The sequence below is a fragment of the Trachemys scripta genome, chromosome 3 (genome assembly GCF_013100865.1).
Source record: "Trachemys scripta elegans isolate TJP31775 chromosome 3, CAS_Tse_1.0, whole genome shotgun sequence".
NCBI classification, from domain to species: Eukaryota; Metazoa; Chordata; order Testudines; family Emydidae; genus Trachemys; species Trachemys scripta.
Genome location: NC_048300.1, coordinates 667,391 through 684,790, shown reverse-complemented (window position 1 = coordinate 684,790; position 17,400 = coordinate 667,391). Strand labels below are relative to the sequence as shown.

Below are 17,400 nucleotides of genomic sequence, written 5' to 3'. Positions count from 1 at the left end.
TAACATGTGAGTGAATGGGATTGAGTGGTTAGGGTAGAGTACTGTGTAAGAGTTTTGTGCTCTAGTCCTTGAATTTTCTACTTTCTGTGTGATCTTGGCCAGATTGCACAATTTTTATCTCAACTTCTCCATCTGTAAAACATGTGTAATTACTCTTTCCTTACAGAGTGTATGAAGCTTAATTGTTTCTTAATGTGTTTGGAAACACTTGGATGAAAGGTGCTGTATAATTGCAAAGTTCAATAGTAGAATCAGTAAGAAACCTCTCGCTCCTTTCTGTACCACCACTTCATTGCTATAGCTGTATGCTATGGCTCTGTTGTACAGACTGGAATCTGAACTTTGAATACAAAATTATTGTGGAACTAAGATAACCAGTGAGATGTAATGCCTGAAACTGCAGGTATAAATCAGATCCTGAGCCTATATCCTGTCTTTGGCCATTCATAATTCATGTTTATGTTGATTACGTCAACAGGTATCCGAATGCTGGACCAGCCTTTTATGACAGACATTATTGAGGCTTCCTCTATCAGTCACATGCCTCAAGTCATAGATATATATAGTGCCAGCTGGGGGCCAACTGATAACGGAAAGACTGTGGATGGACCTAGAGAACTAACTTTGCAAGCCATGGCAGATGGTGTGAACAAGGTAATGTTTCTGTTAAACAAGCTGGGGAAGATGACTGTATTGCTTACACACACTGGACATTGAAAGCACTGCATGTGGGTAGGTCAAAACTCTGCAAATCGCTTAGGAACATTGCAGAACGTAATCCGATTATGTCAGGCTGTCCTAGTTATTGATTTATTGCTCACCAATCTTTGCCTTGGTCTGCACTGCAGGTGGTTCCTTCTGCAGTACCAATGTTTGCTTATATTTGTTCACTGGTCTCAGGACACAGTTTGTCTACACTAAAATCTCTCTCTCGCTCTAAATCAAGTGGCATGTATTTGTTCTGTTCTATCATATGGGATCACAGTCAAAATGTAAAAGACCTATCCGATCATTGTCTCTAGATGTCCTCCAACACAAGCCATATGCTCTGTAAAGCTGGCACAACTCTGGCTCTTTCTGTGTGTCGCCAGTTTCATTATTGCATTTTGAAGTTGTACTGTCTTTCAGTCATTTATAGATAACCCTTATCGCAGAGGTGATGCACAGTAATTGCATTGTGGCCATTGGGGTTTTAATCTATTAGAAGCTCTCCGATCCCCTGTACATAAGCTCACCTCCTCTATGCTAGAATCATTCTTTAATCCCCCTTCTCGTGATCGGCCTCTCAGATGTTGTCTCTTTCTTCCCACCATTGGGCCAGATATAAGCAGGAAGGTGAGCATTAGCTATGAGCATGCATCAGTACTGGTTAGGGAAAGAACTGACTGGAGAGGCAGAGCAAGGAGATGAGACTGCAGCTATAGAGAGGTGGATAGGGAGCAAAAGTGAATTGGCTGTAAGATTCTTCTTCAGGGGGATCAAATGGTGAGGGGAAATCAAAGCTACTGTTTATACTAACAGAATGGTATGTACATCTCATCGTCATTATTATTATGGAACTAGAATCAGCTCGCCATCTATTTTCAGTTCTGATTTGTAAACTGTTCTCCATTTTTTTTCCTGACAAAAAAATGTTATTTTCATTTAAATTGAAATGTTCTGGAAAATGGTAGATTTTGACTCTGGGGGGATGGAATTTGAAAGAATTTTGTCAGAAATTTTGTTTTGGAAAATTTTGAAATTTCATTTTGAATTTTATTTATTTATATTTTTATTATTTGTGTTACTTTACATTATTTCATGGCATGTCAGTAGTAGTACATAACATGTACTGCTGACATGTCTTAATAATATATTATTAAGACGTCAGCAGCATACATATATAACATAATATAACAGCTGAGATATGCTATTTTATTTATTTAAAAAAAATTAGAGACAGTTGCTACTTAGTACGGATTGAAACATCTTATCTGTTTCCAGATCCAAGTGTAGCAGCAGCGTCCCTTAATAGTTTTAAAAAGAAATAATACATTTTATGTACTACTGCTGCTGATGTGTCATAAAATAATAAAAAGAATATTAACACTCAAAAATAAAATTCAAAACAACATTTTGAAATTCCAATTTATTTATTTTTTTGTAAATTCAATTCCAGGAGAAATTTCAAAAAATATTTTTGTTCTGAATCAGAATGAAAACAAATTCCAAAATTTCTCCTGGAATGGGAATTTGAAGCTTGAACCAGCTCTGCTTGTCTTGTCTGTGCCTTTTCATTTCTCTCTTTCTTTATTATTAAGAGCTGATCCAAAGCCCATTGAAGTAACTGGAAAGACTCCCAGTGACCTCAGTGGCCCTTAGCGTTTTAGCTAAGCATTTTATGCATTATTTAGCTCTATCAAGCACAGCTGTACAGATTGGAGTTGTACTGCATTGTAATGCAGGGGATTATGCAGCATATCTACTTTCACACTTACAAATCCATCTTCTGCTTATTTCAGTCAGTCAGTTCCCATCTCTGATCAAAATTAGGGGCTAGTATTTTTAGCCACACAACCACCTAGGTGAATATCACCATCTGCACAGCAGATAATGTTGCTGATAAAGCTAATAGTTATGTCTGAATAGCATAGTTCCTCGGTGGGACCTGGGAAGTGGCTGCTTTCTGTGTTTTTGTGCAGCTCAGAAGGGGGCACTGTGTTTTGGACTGGAGCGGACCTCTAGCGGTGAGGAGGAGAGGTGGTTTGGAACCATTGGACAGAGTAGTGAGTCCCACTCACATAACCCCCTGCTCCTGGAAACCCTTCCTGACCCCTCAACCATACAATGAGGTTTCGCTCACCCAGTTTTACTGGGAACCAACAGGGGGTGGAGCTTGTTATCTGGAGAGAGGTCAGGGGAGGAACCAGCATAGGAGGTATAGTACAAAGGAGGGGAACTGGTAGCAGAAAGAAGGTGGGCAGTGCATGGAAGGAATTTGATCCCGAGAGTTTTGATCCCGAGAGTTTTGGGTAGGTTTGTTTTCTGGGAGGAAGTGCTGTGGTAGATAAGGGGCGCAGGTGGAAGAATAGGAGGGAAATATTACAAGGAAGAGAAAGTGGAGAGGAAGAGGGAAAGATGGATGGAATGGGGAGAAAAAGATCTGGATCGGAGGAAAAGAGAGAGACGTCAGGAAGTGGTAGAAGGTTCAGAATGGGTTTAGGGTAGAAGAACAGAGGGAGTGAAATGTGTTTACCTGTCTCCATCTCCTTAGCACAATCCAGTTAGTTTGAACAAACTTGCCCTCAGTGCTGTATGGAGTGACGCCTCTCCCCTGAGTTGATTGTACACAGTGTATTTATGGTAAACCTCTTTGAACTTGCCCAGTAAATCTTGGGAGATTTTGTGTGGGAGCTCTGCAATTACTCATTTTCCACCTGAATTATTTCCTTCCCCCCTCCCCTCCACTACAGTCCTCAGAACAGTACATTCAGTGTACCATGTTTTGGGACGTGGTAATTAAAATGAACTGTTGTAGGTAGTAAAGCGTTCTTGAATCCACAGTTTATGGTGATTTGCCCTTAGCAGATGAATTATAGGCACTGTCTCACTCTTATCTGTAAATTCAGCAACATGCTTAAATAACTCAAGCAAACTTGTTAGACATTTTCTTTGAATCCAATCAGTCTATAGTACAAACATCACAAGACTCTGTGGGCCTGATCCTTGGTGGCTGTAAGCTCCATTGAATCCAGCTTACACCAGCTGAGGAGCTGGTCCTATGCTGTTAATGCATTTTAAAAACTGTGACTGTTACATGTATTTGCAGTATCTAAATCAGGCTCGCCAGGCTGGCATTTTAGAAAAAAAAAAAAAAAAAAAAAAGAATGAAAGGCAGATTCTTTTCTATGTATGAATATTTTAGAAAGTGAATAAAGAGATAAAATGAATACTAGTTCACAGATGGTTAACACTATAGTGGGCATGCACAGCGCTATTACTGTAACAATCTTTCATTAATAGTAAGAACTGCACTAGCCTGCTACGTTCTTTCACCTTAGCAAGCTACCCAACATTTCACCAAAGGCTTTCCTGATCCTCTTCCATCGCCTTGTTTTGGGATGGTAACTTTTATTTGTGGTATGCACACTATTATTTAAATAACACACTAATACCTTCAGGGATCCAGGTCAGTATGTCAGAGTCCACTGGGAAAATATTAACTGTCTTCGTGTCTGATTGTACTCCCACTGAAGTCAGTGGGAGCAGAATCAGGCCCTTAGGAGACAAGCACAGGGCTGGAACTTTTCTATTATAACATTCACGTGCAGAACGAATCTAAAAGTGACAGAAAGGCACTAATAATCCTGGCAAGGGAATTTCAGCTAGTCTCAATAGAGGTATTTTATGTTCTCAAGAGAAACAGATTCTAATCTGTAGTCTCCATTTGTGCGGTTTTGTGGTATTTAAAGAGCTTTTAATTAACTTGCTATCATATCACAATATGCCTTAGTTTGTTTTGTGGAATTATACTGGCATCACACCTGCTTTATGGCCGTTGAGTGTTCAAGAACAGATTTTTTCCCTTTTGGTTCATTATCTCAAAACAGTCCAAGCATCAGAGCATTGGGCATATCAGATTCTTTTATATTTGTTTCCCTCTGAAGCAGGAGTGCAGCTCCCTTAAAAAAAAAATTGCTATGGAGGGATATGGTGCTCTGCCACTTTCAAATTACGTGCCTTCCCATGTCATTGCAAATTTCAAAATCAGTGCGAAAGGAATCTCAGTGCACGTCTAGCTGATGTTCATAGAAGTTACACAGAGGAAGGAATAAACTGAGACACTATATAAAAACAATCCTGTTGCCTAACACTATTGAATGATATTGTTGTTACACTCAACATATACTCATTGCTGCATGCTACAAAGGAAGACACAATCACTGTCCTGAAGAACTTATGGTCTGGAATCAATATTTATGTTTCTAGTAAGTGTTACACTGAAAATAATAACAGGACACATCTACCTATATCATAGAATCATAGAATATCAGAGTTGGAAGGGACCTCAAGAGGTCATCTAGTCCAACCCCCTGCTCAAAGCAGGACCAATTCCCAGCTAAATCATCCCAGCCAAGGCTTTGTCAAGCCGGGCCTTAAAAACCTCCAAGGAAGGAGACTCCACCACCTCCCTAGGTAACGCATTCCAGTGTTTCACCACCCTCCTAGTGAAATAGTTTTTCCTGATATCCAACCTGGACCTCCCCCACTGCAACTTGAGACCATTGCTCCTTGTTCTGTCATCTGCCACCACTGAGAACAGCCGAGCTCCATCCTCTTTGGAACCCCCCTTCAGGTAGTTGAAGGCTGCTATCAAATCCCCCCTCATTCTTCTCTTCTGGAGACTAAACAATCCCAGTTCTCTCAGCCTCTCCTCATAAGTCATGTGCTCCAGACCCCTAATCATTTTTGTTGCCCTCCGCTGGACTCTTTCCAATTTTTCCACATCCTTCTTGTAGTGTGGGGCCCAAAACTGGACACAGTATTCCAGATGAGGCCTCACCAATGTTGAATAAAGGGGAACGATCACGTTCCTTGATCTGCTGGCAATGCCCCTACTTATACAGCCCAAAATGCCGTTAGCCTTCTTGGCAACAAGAGCACACTGTTGACTCATATCCAGCTTCTCGTCCACTGTGACCCCTAGGTCCTTTTCAGCAGAACTGCTACCTAGCCATTCGGTCCCTAGTCTGTAGCAGTGCATGGGATTCTTCCGTCCTAAGTGCAGGACTCTGCACTTGTCCTTGTTGAACCTCATCAGGTTTTTTTCTGCCCAATCCTCTAATTTGTCTAGGTCCCTCTGTATCCGATCCCTACCCTCTAGTGTATCTACCACGCCTCCTAGTTTAGTGTCATCTGCAAACTTGCTGAGAGTGCAGTCCACACCATCCTCCAGATCATTAATAAAGATATTAAACAAAACCGGCCCCAGGACCGACCCTTGGGGCACTCCACTTGAAACCGGCTGCCAACTAGACATGGAGCCATTGATCACTACCCGTTGAGCCCGACGATCTAGCCAGCTTTCTATCCACCTTACAGTCCATTCATCCAGCCCATACTTCTTTAACTTGGTGGCAAGAATACTGTGGGAGACCGTATCAAAAGCTTTGCTAAAGTCAAGAAATAACACATCCACTGCTTTCCCCTCATCCACAGAGCCAGTTATCTCATCATAGAAGGCAATTAGGTTAGTCAGGCACGACTTCCCCTTCGTGAATCCATGCTGACTGTTCCTGATCACTTTCCTCTCCTCTAAATGTTTCATAATAGATTCCTTGAGGACCTGCTCCATGATTTTTCCAGGGACTGAGGTGAGGCTGACTGGCCTGTAGTTCCCCGGATCCTCCTCCTTCCCTTTTTTAAAGATGGGCACTACATTAGCCTTTTTCCAGTCATCTGGGACCTCCCCCGATCGCCATGAGTTTTCAAAAATAATGGCTAATGGCTCTGCAATCTCACCCGCCAACTCTTTTAGCACCCTCGGATGCAGCGCATCCGGCCCCATGGACTTGTGCACGTCCAGTTTTTCTAAATAGTCCTGAACCACTTCTTTCTCCACAGAGGGTTGGTCACCTTCTCCCCATGCTGTACTGCCCAGTGCAGCAATCTGGGAGCTGACCTTGTGCGTGAAGACAGAGGCAAAAAAATCATTGAGTACATTAGCTTTTTCCACATCCTCTGTCACTAGGTTGCCTCCCTCATTCAGTAAGGGGCCCACACTTTCCTTGATTTTCTTCTTGTTGCTAACATACCTGAAGAAACCCTTCTTGTTACTCTTAACATCTCTTGCTAACTGCAACTCCAAGTGTGATTTGGCCTTCCTGATTTCACTCCTGCACGCCTGAGCAATATTTTTATACTCCTCCCTGGTCATTTGTCCAATCTTCCACTTCTTATAAGCCTCTTTTTTGCGTTTAAGATCAGCAAGGATTTCACTGTTTAGCCAAGCTGGTCGCCTGCCATATTTACTATTCTTTCTACACATTGGGATGGTTTGTTCCTGCAACCTCAATAAGGATTCTTTAAAATACAGCCAGCTCTCCCGGACCCCTTTGCCCTTCATGTTATTCTCCCAGGGGATCCTGCCCATCTGTTCCCTGAGGGAGTCAAAGTCTGCTTTTCTGAAGTCCAGGGTCCGTATTCTGCTGCTCTCCTTTCTTCCTTGTGTCAGGATCCTGAACTCGACCATCTCATGGTCACTGCCTCCCAGGTTCCCATCCACTTTTGCTTCCCCTACTAGTTCTTCCCTGTTTGTGAGCAGCAGGTCAAGAAAAGCTTTGCCCCTAGTTGGTTCCTCCAGCACTTGCACCAAGAAATTGTCCCCTACACTTTCCAAAAATTTCCTGGATTGCCTGTGCACCGCTGTATTGCTCTCCCAGCAGATATCAGGGTGATTAAAGTCTCCCATGAGAACCAGGGCCTGTGATCTAGCAATTTCTGCTAGTTGCCAGAAGAAAGCCTCGTCCACCTCATCCCCCTGGTCTGGTGGTCTATAGCAGACTCCAACCACAACATCACCCTTGTTGCTCCCACTTCTCAACTTTATCCAGAGACTCTCAGGTTTTTCTGCAGTATCATACCGGAGCTCTGAGCAGTCATACTCCTCTCTTACGTACAATGCAACTCCCCCACCTTTTCTGCCCTGCCTGTCCTTCCTGAACAGTTTATATCCATCCATGACAGTACTCCAGTCATGTGAGTTGTCCCACCAAGTCTCTGTTATTCCAATCACATCATAGTTCCCTGACTGTGCCAGGACTTCCAGTTCTCCCTGCTTGTTTCCCAGGCTTCTTGCATTTGTGTATAGGCACTTAAGATAACTCAATGATCGTCCCTCTTTCTCAGCATGAGACAGGAGTCCTCCCCTCTTGCGCTCTCCTGCTTGTACTTCCTCCCAGGATCCCATTTCCCCACTTACCTCAGGGCTTTGGTCTCCTTCCCCCGGTGAACCTAGTTTAAAGCCCTCCTCACTAGGTTAGCCAGCCTGCTGGCGAAGATGCTCTTCCCTCTCTTCGTTAGGTGGAGCCCGTCTCTGCCTAGCACTCCTTCTTCTTGGAACACCATCCCATGGTCGAAGAATCCAAAGCCTTCTCTCCGACACCACCTGCGTAGCCATTCGTTGACTTCCACGATTCGACGGTCTCTACCCCGGCCTTTTCCTTGCACAGGGAGGATGGACGAGAACACCACTTGCGCCTCAAACTCCTTTATCCTTCTTCCCAGAGCCACGTAGTCTGCAGTGATCCGCTCAAGGTCATTCTTGGCAGTATCATTGGTGCCCACGTGGAGAAGCAGGAAGGGGTAGCGATCCGAGGGCTTGATGAGTCTCGGCAGTCTCTCCGTCACATCGTGTATCCTAGCTCCTGGCAAGCAGCAGACCTCTCGGTTTTCCCGGTCAGGGCGGCAGATAGATGACTCAGTCCCCCTGAGGAGGGAGTCCCCGACCACCACCTCCTCCTCCTGGGAGTGGTGGTCGTGGAACCCCCATCCCTAGGACAGTGCATCTTTTGCCTTCCAATCGGTGGAGTCTCCGTCTGCTCCCTTCCCTCAGATGGGCCATCTAGTCCACTCTCCGCATTAGCACCTGTAGAGAGAACATGGAAACGATTCCTCACCTGTATCTCCATTGCTGGTGCATGGACGCTCCTCTTTCTTCTTCTGGAGGTCACATGCTGCCAAACCTCCTCACAATCCTTCTGTCCCTGCTCCGCCTGCTCTGAATCTTCAGAACATTGTGGCCGTAGAAGCATCTCCTGACGTCTGTCCAGGAAATCTTCATTTTCCCTTATGCAACGCAGAGTCGATACTTGTTTCTCCAGCCCTCGAACCTTCTCCTCCAGTATGGAGACCAGCTTGCACTTTGTACAGACAAAGTCGCTTCTGTCCTGTGGAAGAAAGACAAACATGGCACAACCTGTGCAGGTTACAACAGCTGATCGCTCACCTTCCATATCACTGTCCTCTTAAGAGCTTCCTCAGCTGTTGCAGGAACTACTCGGAGAAACCTGCAGATGAAAGCCTCAGTGCGCTCTCCCTAGGCGAACTCCCAGGCAAACTCCCGCTGTTAGCCTCTGCTGTTCGCCGCTCAGCTGGTTCGCTGCTGACTGCCCTTATATACCAGTCAGGCCCACTCAAGGTGTATGATGTATGTTATCAGCCTACTGAATTTGTAAGTAAACTAAGGTCCCCAGTCTTCCTGGAATATTTAGCTTCAGATGCTTCTAGTGTCAAGTTCAGCAGCTACTGTACTATCAAAATATTCATATTCCAGGGGTGCTGATCACACCATATGGGGGAATCTCATCTTCTCTGTTTTTCTCAGCATCCAGTGCATTCAAAATGCAGCTGCTAACACCATCTTCCTTGCTTGCCATTTGGATTATGTTGCTTCTTTTTTTTTTTTTTTGAAGGCCCAGTTCAGCAATGCACTTTGCTGGGACATAAGTCCAGTTGAATTCAGGCCATAGGCAGCTGTGACCATAGTGTTTTTCTCATACTGAACAGTATCATTTTGTTGTTCCCTTGTGCTCCCCTCCCCTGTCTATATGATAGAATCATAGAATATCAGGGTTGGAAGGGACCTCAGGAGGTCATCTGGTCCAACCCCCTGCTCAAAGCAGGACCAATCCCCAGACAGATTTTTACCCCAGTTCCCTAAATGAACCCTCAAGGATTGAACTCACAACCCTGGGTTTAGCAGGCCAATGCTCAAACCACTGAGCTATCCCTCCCCCTGTTATCTCTGGTTTATACTTAGATTGTGAGCTCTTTGGGAGAGGGACCATCTTATTGTTGTATTTGTTATGTCTGCACTGCACCTAGTACAATAGCACTGGGGTGTCTATGCACTACGGCAATCAGAATAAAACTAAATTGCTTACGTGTTTTGCTGAATCGGGGCCTGACTCCCTCCACTGGCCACCTCTTCTCCATTTCATCAGATTCAAGCTTCTTGTTCTGCTTAACCTTCCAAGCCTTGCTTAACTCTGCCTCTAACTACTTATCTGTTCTTCTTTCATTTCACATCGTCCCCGTCACCTCTTCTTTGCCAGCTTGTTCCTCCCATTTGCGTCTCGCACAGTATCTCTGTGGTTATGTCTACACAATGATGTAAGCCAGGGCTTGACCCCCAGAGCAAGCCTATTCCCCCTTGCATCCATTGTGTTAACCGAGGGCTCGGACCTAGATTTCAAGGACCCTGCAGGGCTGGAGGGTCCGAGCCTGTGTTAAGCTGGGACCTAGGGTCAGAGGCCTATTGCTTTCCTGGCTTCACTCTGGTCCCAGAAGTCTTCTGGATGTATCCCAGAGTTCCTGGGGGCAACTTTCTTGGTTCTCTCTCTGCCAACAATCTGTGGTGCAGTCTATTGCACTCTATTGCAAATGGAAGCCACACCTCCCTTTGCAAACAGACATAGGTGCTGGAACTAGGAGTGCAGGGGGTGCTGTCGCACCCCCTGGCATGGAGTAGTTTCCATCCCATACAGGGTTTACAGTTTGGCTAAATGGCTCTCAGCACCCCCACTATACAAATTGTTCCAGCACCCCTGCAAATGGCAGCAGTTCAGCTCAGAGTTAACCCATTGTCTGCTGAACACTGGTCTGCAAACACACTATCTGAGAGTCTGCAGGGTTCTCAATGGAGACCGATCAGAAGAAGCTTTTTGCAAAGAGATCTGCTTCCTGGTCACAAGACCACAGCCAGTTTTTGCTCAATCTGTGGGGCGAGGCCAGTAAATCGGTGGACTTCAGCAAAATCACAAGGAGTGACCACGCATACCAGCGGATAGCTAAAAAGCTGGCAGCTCTGCAGATTTTCCAAACTGGTGATCAGTGCAGGGAACAAATTAAGATGCTGAAAAGCAAATCCCGGAAGACCCAGGATAAAAATTGCACCAAGGGCAACTCGCCAGCAACCTGCCCATTTTAGGATGACTTTGACCAGGTCCTGGGCACTGTGCCCAGCACAGAGCCTACTGTGCTACATAATGACCTGGTGAGCTGGGATGGAATGCTGCTGGCCCCCAAATCCAGCGTGGGACTGACTGCAGCCAGCAGCCGGCTCCCAGCCAGGATCATAAAGTGAGTCTTGTAACGATATCAGTCCCGTGGCAGGCTGTGAATCAGGCTCAACAGCACGTCCCTGCGGCCCCTGGCTTCCCGCAGCTCCCATTGGCTGGGAACGGCAAACTGCGGCCACTGGGAGCTGCGGGCGGCTGTCCCTTTGGACAGTCAATGTAAACAAACTGTCTTGCGGCCCGCCAGCGGATTACCCTGATGGGCCGTGTGTGGCCCGCGAGCCGCAGGTGGCCCTCCACTGCTCTAAGCTCTTGAGCTGCTGAGTCTGTGATACTGAACATGCGGGCAAGGAGACTGTTTTTGTGAACGCAGAGTTTATTGTTTGACCCTCAGTTCTTTCTCTCTGCTGTGGTACATACATTCCATTTTCACCTCTTTAAATCAGACTGATGCAAATTGATGTTTGGGAAGGGGGCTGAGGAAGGTGAAAAGCAGAACTCTGTATTTCTTTGGTGAAAGCTACTTCATTAAGTGCATTAACACCCTCAGTTTCTTTCTGTCTTATTACAGTGCGAAAGATAGACCCCCCTCCAGGGCAAGACAGTATTCATGTGTATTGCAAATGCTTTCCTGGCAAGAAAACATTTGGATGGCTAGGGCTTGGGGTGGAACATTCTATATTAACCAGCTATTTGTTGTGCATTGACATGACACTTAAAACAAGTTTTGCTGAGTTAAGTGTGCAAAGCTGGGCTTCAGTTACCTTTTCCTATTTCAGTGATTGTACTCCCAGGTTACTTTGGTAGTGTCCTCACTGTGTCAGAGTCATACCTGCCAGAGAACTGCATTTGCTTCCGGCTGCTTCACTGTGAAGTATGACAGTCCTCAAGTACTAGCAAATGCAGTAATTATTCTGGAGGTGAATTAAAGCTATTCTCCATTAAGGCAAATAGAATTTCAGTAAATTCCACATCACTGAAAGCGATCACCGCTGAGCTCAAAGAAGCATGAGGAATTTCAGCCCAAAGGGTAAGTAAACACTGTGGCACTGGGCCTTTACAGAAACGGGAGGCATATAGCTGTATTCTCCAATCTGCTTCACTTTGTGCTGCTTATACAGCTTTGCTTGAAAGTAGTGGAGGACTGAGTCCTAAGGCACTCATATGATATTAGAAGGAACCCAACATGTTTGCTGCCGCTGGGCATCAGCAAATTTCAAGTTCAGATGCTCTAGGAAGCTTCTTTTTAAAACATCCAGCTCCTTGTGTGCATAGGGCATTCTTCAAAGCCCACAGCAGGATGATTCAGGGGCTAGGGTGCTAGCCTGGGAACTGGGAGGCTTAGCATCAGTTCCCTGCACTACCACAGGTTCTCTTTGTGATGCTGGGTAAGTACCTTAGCCACTGAGGGTATGTCTCCACTGCAAAGTAAGCCCAGGGTTACTAGAACTCAAGGTAGTTGTTAACCTAGGATTCAAGCGTCTACACTCCTTTGTAACCTCCGGTTAGGAATTGTTGAACCCTGGGTCCCAACCTGGGGCAGCAGCATCTACATTATGCATTATGTGGGCCTGAATGCAACTGCCCATATCCCAGACTTCCTAACACCCTCCCAAACTGTGGCCTCTCTAGCCCTTTGTTCATGGTGCAGTAGGGGAAAACTTGACTGTCCACCAAACTTCTCTGTCTAGAGGAGAAAGAAAGTCAGCTTGTGGGATTGTGGGATACTTTTTGTGGACTCCCAGAGCACGAGTCCAGTGGGGCTGTGTATGCACTGCACAGCAATAGAGCTTGAATCCTGAGTCTTGACTTGACTCAGGCTTGGATCTTCCACTCCTGGGACCCTGGGTCTGACCCCGGGGTTAGCATGATTTATGTGTAGATGGAAGAGGGGTTAGACTTGAGCCTGAGTTCCAACCCTAGCTTACTTTGCAGTGTAGACATACCCTCTGTGTCTCAGGTCCCAATCTGTAAGTGAGGATAACAATACTTCCCTACCTCACAGGGTACCTTGAGGATAAATACATTATAGTCTGTGAGGCACTCAGATACTGCAGTGATGGGAGCCAGGTAAGTACTTTAGCTAGATTGAAGCTATTGGGAACATTCTTGTGGCATTAGTGGTCTTTGGATCAGGCCCAGAGAAATTTGGTTTGAAATCCAAATGATAGGCATTAGCAAACTGTCTCCTCTGCATGCCTGATGTGTGATTGTCCACTCAGTGCTCTGAGGTGCACAGTTTCAGAGAAGTGCTATTGGATCATTGTGTGAGCAAAGTATTAGGGAAATTCATTGTAAAAAGGTACAGTAAGGCAACAATAAGTATAAATGCACCCAAGTTAGGACAGTTGAGGTTCCTGATCCCGTGGGTGTAATATAGCACCAGCATATGTAATCCTATTCATGCTCAATGGGGCAAATTATAACCCTGATCCTCACCTGATTCAGGCGCTGCTCTGGGAAGATCATCCCAGTGTAGGCTGGATCATCTGATGTCAAAGAGCCAGTATAGGATCATCTTTTGCAGCATAGAGACTGTGACTGGGGAAAGGGGGATATGGTCAGGACTTCTGTGTGCTTCAGTGGTCTCCAGTTGCCATATTGGCTCCAGGGGCAATTGGAGGCTGGCATCAATTAGAGCAGCCTGACGGCTGAGATCCTTCTTGCTCTGGGGCAGCAGTGTAGCTGTAGCACACAGCCAGCAGTATGATCAGAGGAGCACAAAGGAAATTTAAAGCCACTTATGCACACAGTTCTCAACCGTGCTCTGCTCTCCTTGGCCGCTTCTGAGGACTGGGGCCTATATTTGCACTGAGAACCATAGCTTTGCATTGCCTGACTTTTGTGCCGTCCCATTCTTCGTTGTAATGTTGCATTAATATAGGGCTTTTTGGTTTGTTTGGGGTTTTTTTTTGTTTGTTTTTTTCATTTGCTCTGAGGGCCAGATTTTCAAAGGGTATTTAGGCATCTTTACAAGATTGCAATGGGTGTTAAGGGCCTAATTTGCTTAGATGTTTTGAAAATCCCTCTAGGTGCCTTAGTGCATTCTAGATGCTTAAATACATTTCAATATCAGACCTGAAGTTCTTTCTTTCTTTCTTTCTTTCTTTCACCTACAATCTGAAATCTATATCGAAGGTATAAATACAAATCTAATTTATGATTATTTTCAGAATGGTACAATACTGATCAAAAAGCAAAGTCATATGTCTTTTATATACTCAAAGATGAATAAACATGTGGATTCTTTTTTTGCAGTCCAGGGCATGATTCTCAGACACTAGGATAGTAACTCATAAATAAATGATGAGAGCTGAAATGTTGGCAGTGAGTCAGGGACATGTCAAGAATTTAAATGTGCTATTAAACTGAAAATGATACTTGCAATGTCCTGGAAGGAAACTTAAGATAACAGAATCCCTGCGCACAGCAAGTTTAATATCCTTGTCTCTGATGTAATAAATGACAATAAATAATTGGGAGTGATATGGAGTGTAACGTGGGGTTTTTTTCATTAGGAATATGAAATTAAGTAAATTGACAAGCACGAGTCATATTCATCCTGTTGCCACTGCAACTTGGAAATAAATTCAAGGGGAAAGATATTCATGAGAATTCCCCAGCACATGCTGCCATATCCTCCTTAAAATCCTTCCTCCTCCCCGCCTCCTGCTGTGATCTCTGCAGTAAAATGTCACCTGATAATGGCTAGATTGGGATAATGACAGAGATCTCTCACACTCATCTCATTTTTTGTTACTTTTATCTGATGGTTAGGAAAGAAGTGACTCAAAACTGCTGTGTACACACACGCTTGTTGTTTCGCTTGGCCTTCCCCCTTCTGATTGTTTGTTACACTCATTCTTGCATCCTGTTGTAATCAAGGGACAGATTCCTATAGCTTTACTCACACCAAGAAGCACTTTACTCCACAAGTAAGGTACTATTCAGCATAAGAAAGGGTGGCAGAATCTGTCTCTCAGATTGTAAGCGTTTGGGGGCAGGACAGCTTTTTATTATTTGTTTTGCCTAGCACAATGAGACCGTGATCCTGAGTGGGTTTCTTAGTTGCTATTGTAATACAAATATCAAAGCATAATAACAATAATGCTAGCGTAAATGGATCTGGGCTGTTGTGTAGAATGAATCTGTGCCCTCCCTGTTCTCTATTGCACTCTGGTAGGCTGTTCTTCATGGGAGTTGGTGGCACTTACTAGAAATCAGTAGGTTTGTAGGACCAGTTCACCGACTGTCATTACTATCAGCAGAAAGGTAAATAATATAATAAATACTAAATATACTAATTCTTGAGTTAGAGGAATATATAGAATAAAAATTTGATTAAATTTCATACATTTAAACCTCAGAAAAATCTGACAATTAGTACAAGCATGCGTTTTACACAAATAAACAGGTGAGAACATAGAGCATGATGTAAATTATACTATCTAGGAAACACCTTTTTGCAAAACAGGTACAGCATGATTGGAGGGGAAGCAAGATTTCAGGGTTTAAGTTATCTCTAACCATGAGAAACCAGGATGAACTCTTTGGGGCTTGGGGGTGGGGGGTGGACAGATTATCACATAGCTGCCTACTGTGGGGTTCTTTCACTTTCCTCTGAAGCATCTGGTGCTGGCCACTGTCTGCAAAGGGACATTGGACTAGTCGGACGATGGGTCTGATCCAGTCTGGCAATTCCTACATGCCTAAATAAAAGACCACAACAGAGTAAGGGCAAAATTCTGTCCCGTCGTGCACAGGTACTTTGGGCTGGAGGGAAAGATGCACAGGGAGCTTTGTCTCCCCAAACGCCCACGCCAGGAGCAAGACATGTTACACTTCTTGGCGCTCACTTGAGCACTAAAAAAGGAGCCAGGCTAATACACTTTCTCTCCCAATGCTATGAGGGACATTGCCATCTGGCTTGCAGTGCAGACCTCTAGCCTTCCTACCCACATCTGTGATCAGCAGCAGAAGCTGGGGTTTAGTGAGAAAGGACCTGTGCTGCCTCTCTTTGATCTGCAGTAAGGTGCATAACTGAGCATGTTGCCTACTGAGCTTTCTTAACCTGCATCAGCAAAAGGGGTCCTCAACCCTCAGCTCTGCATGCTACTGTGCACACGTGGACATGTAGGCATGAGCACACCCATCTCTTTGGTGAGTTAGGGCAGGATTTCATCCCAAACTGAGGGATAAATACTAACACAAATATGGAGCACAGAAAAAGAAAAGGGGGATGGAATTAAAGATCAGTCCAATAGATTCAAGATTGATCAGCTGACCTGTTAGGAGCTCATACGGAAGGAGGCGTGATCAGCACAAGCCACCACACCTAGACAAGGTATTGAGTGGCAGATATCATGGATGGATAGATAGGTATATAAAGGTCATGGTTGACTAGATGTCTTGCGAGATGAGATGCTCCCTTTTGGGCCAGGTCTTGCCTACTTTTGGGGCTGTACTGGCTGGGGGTGGGCTAGATGGGACGCTTGGCATAGCACAACCCTCCTGGACATTGCACCCAGGCAAAGTCATCTGAACTAGGACTGATTCTAGCCCAAAATATAGGCCATAGTTGCAATCTAGAAGTTTTATGATATGTCCCCGTTTTATGAGTGTGTCCAATAGGCTGCTTTTTTCTTGCTGCTTCAGTCTTCCAGCTTCAGCTGTTTGAATTTAAGAGACTGAAAAAAGTAATCAGAACAGCTGGTCTCTGCCTATTGCATTTTTATCATGTAGGCCTTTTCATATTATTGTGTGCTAAAGGATAGTTCATGGCTTGAAATAATTTATTTAGCTTTGGCCTGCTCAACCAGACTATACAATATGTTATCTATTCCTCCACTACTGATGAATATTATATTGACCCTGTGACAGCGTACCCCATAAGGCTTTATGGGGGGACGTTTATAAATGTATGTATGATATAACTGGCTGTATGCTTGCTTGATTTCTAAGTAAGCTCTGTGAGGCATTTGGTCAGCTTCTTNGATCTGTGTCTGGCTCAGCAAGACAGGGTGCTGGAGTCCTGAGCTGGCAGGGAAAACAGGAGCAGGGGTAGTCTTTGCACATCGGGTGGCAGCTCCCAAGGGGATTTCTGTGATCCAACCCGTCACAGACCCCCTAATGTAATTTTACCTAATAAAATGCTGTGAGGATAGAAATTGCCAGGGGAGAAATAGTAAGAATTTATAAGCTAATCATGTCATTGTAATTGGGTTTTCCAGTGACAGAAGCTGTGAGAATATTAAAAATGCAAGAAATTATTTCTCATTTCCCCCATCCAGAGCTATGGAAATTGCACTTCTTTTGTTGGAAGGTGAAGGTTGAGAGCAAAACA

The 17,400-nt window shown here is 44.6% G+C and overlaps 1 protein-coding gene across 1 annotated transcript in view; it reads left to right on the top strand.

Moving 5' to 3' along the window:
* The window catches only part of PCSK2 (proprotein convertase subtilisin/kexin type 2), a 193,860-nt gene that overhangs the window by 155,686 nt on the left and 20,774 nt on the right, over nt 1-17,400 (top strand). The window contains exon 8 of the mRNA XM_034763893.1: nt 479-654. Coding sequence (XP_034619784.1) covers nt 479-654 — 176 coding nt within the window. The remainder of the gene's footprint in view (nt 1-478; nt 655-17,400) is intronic.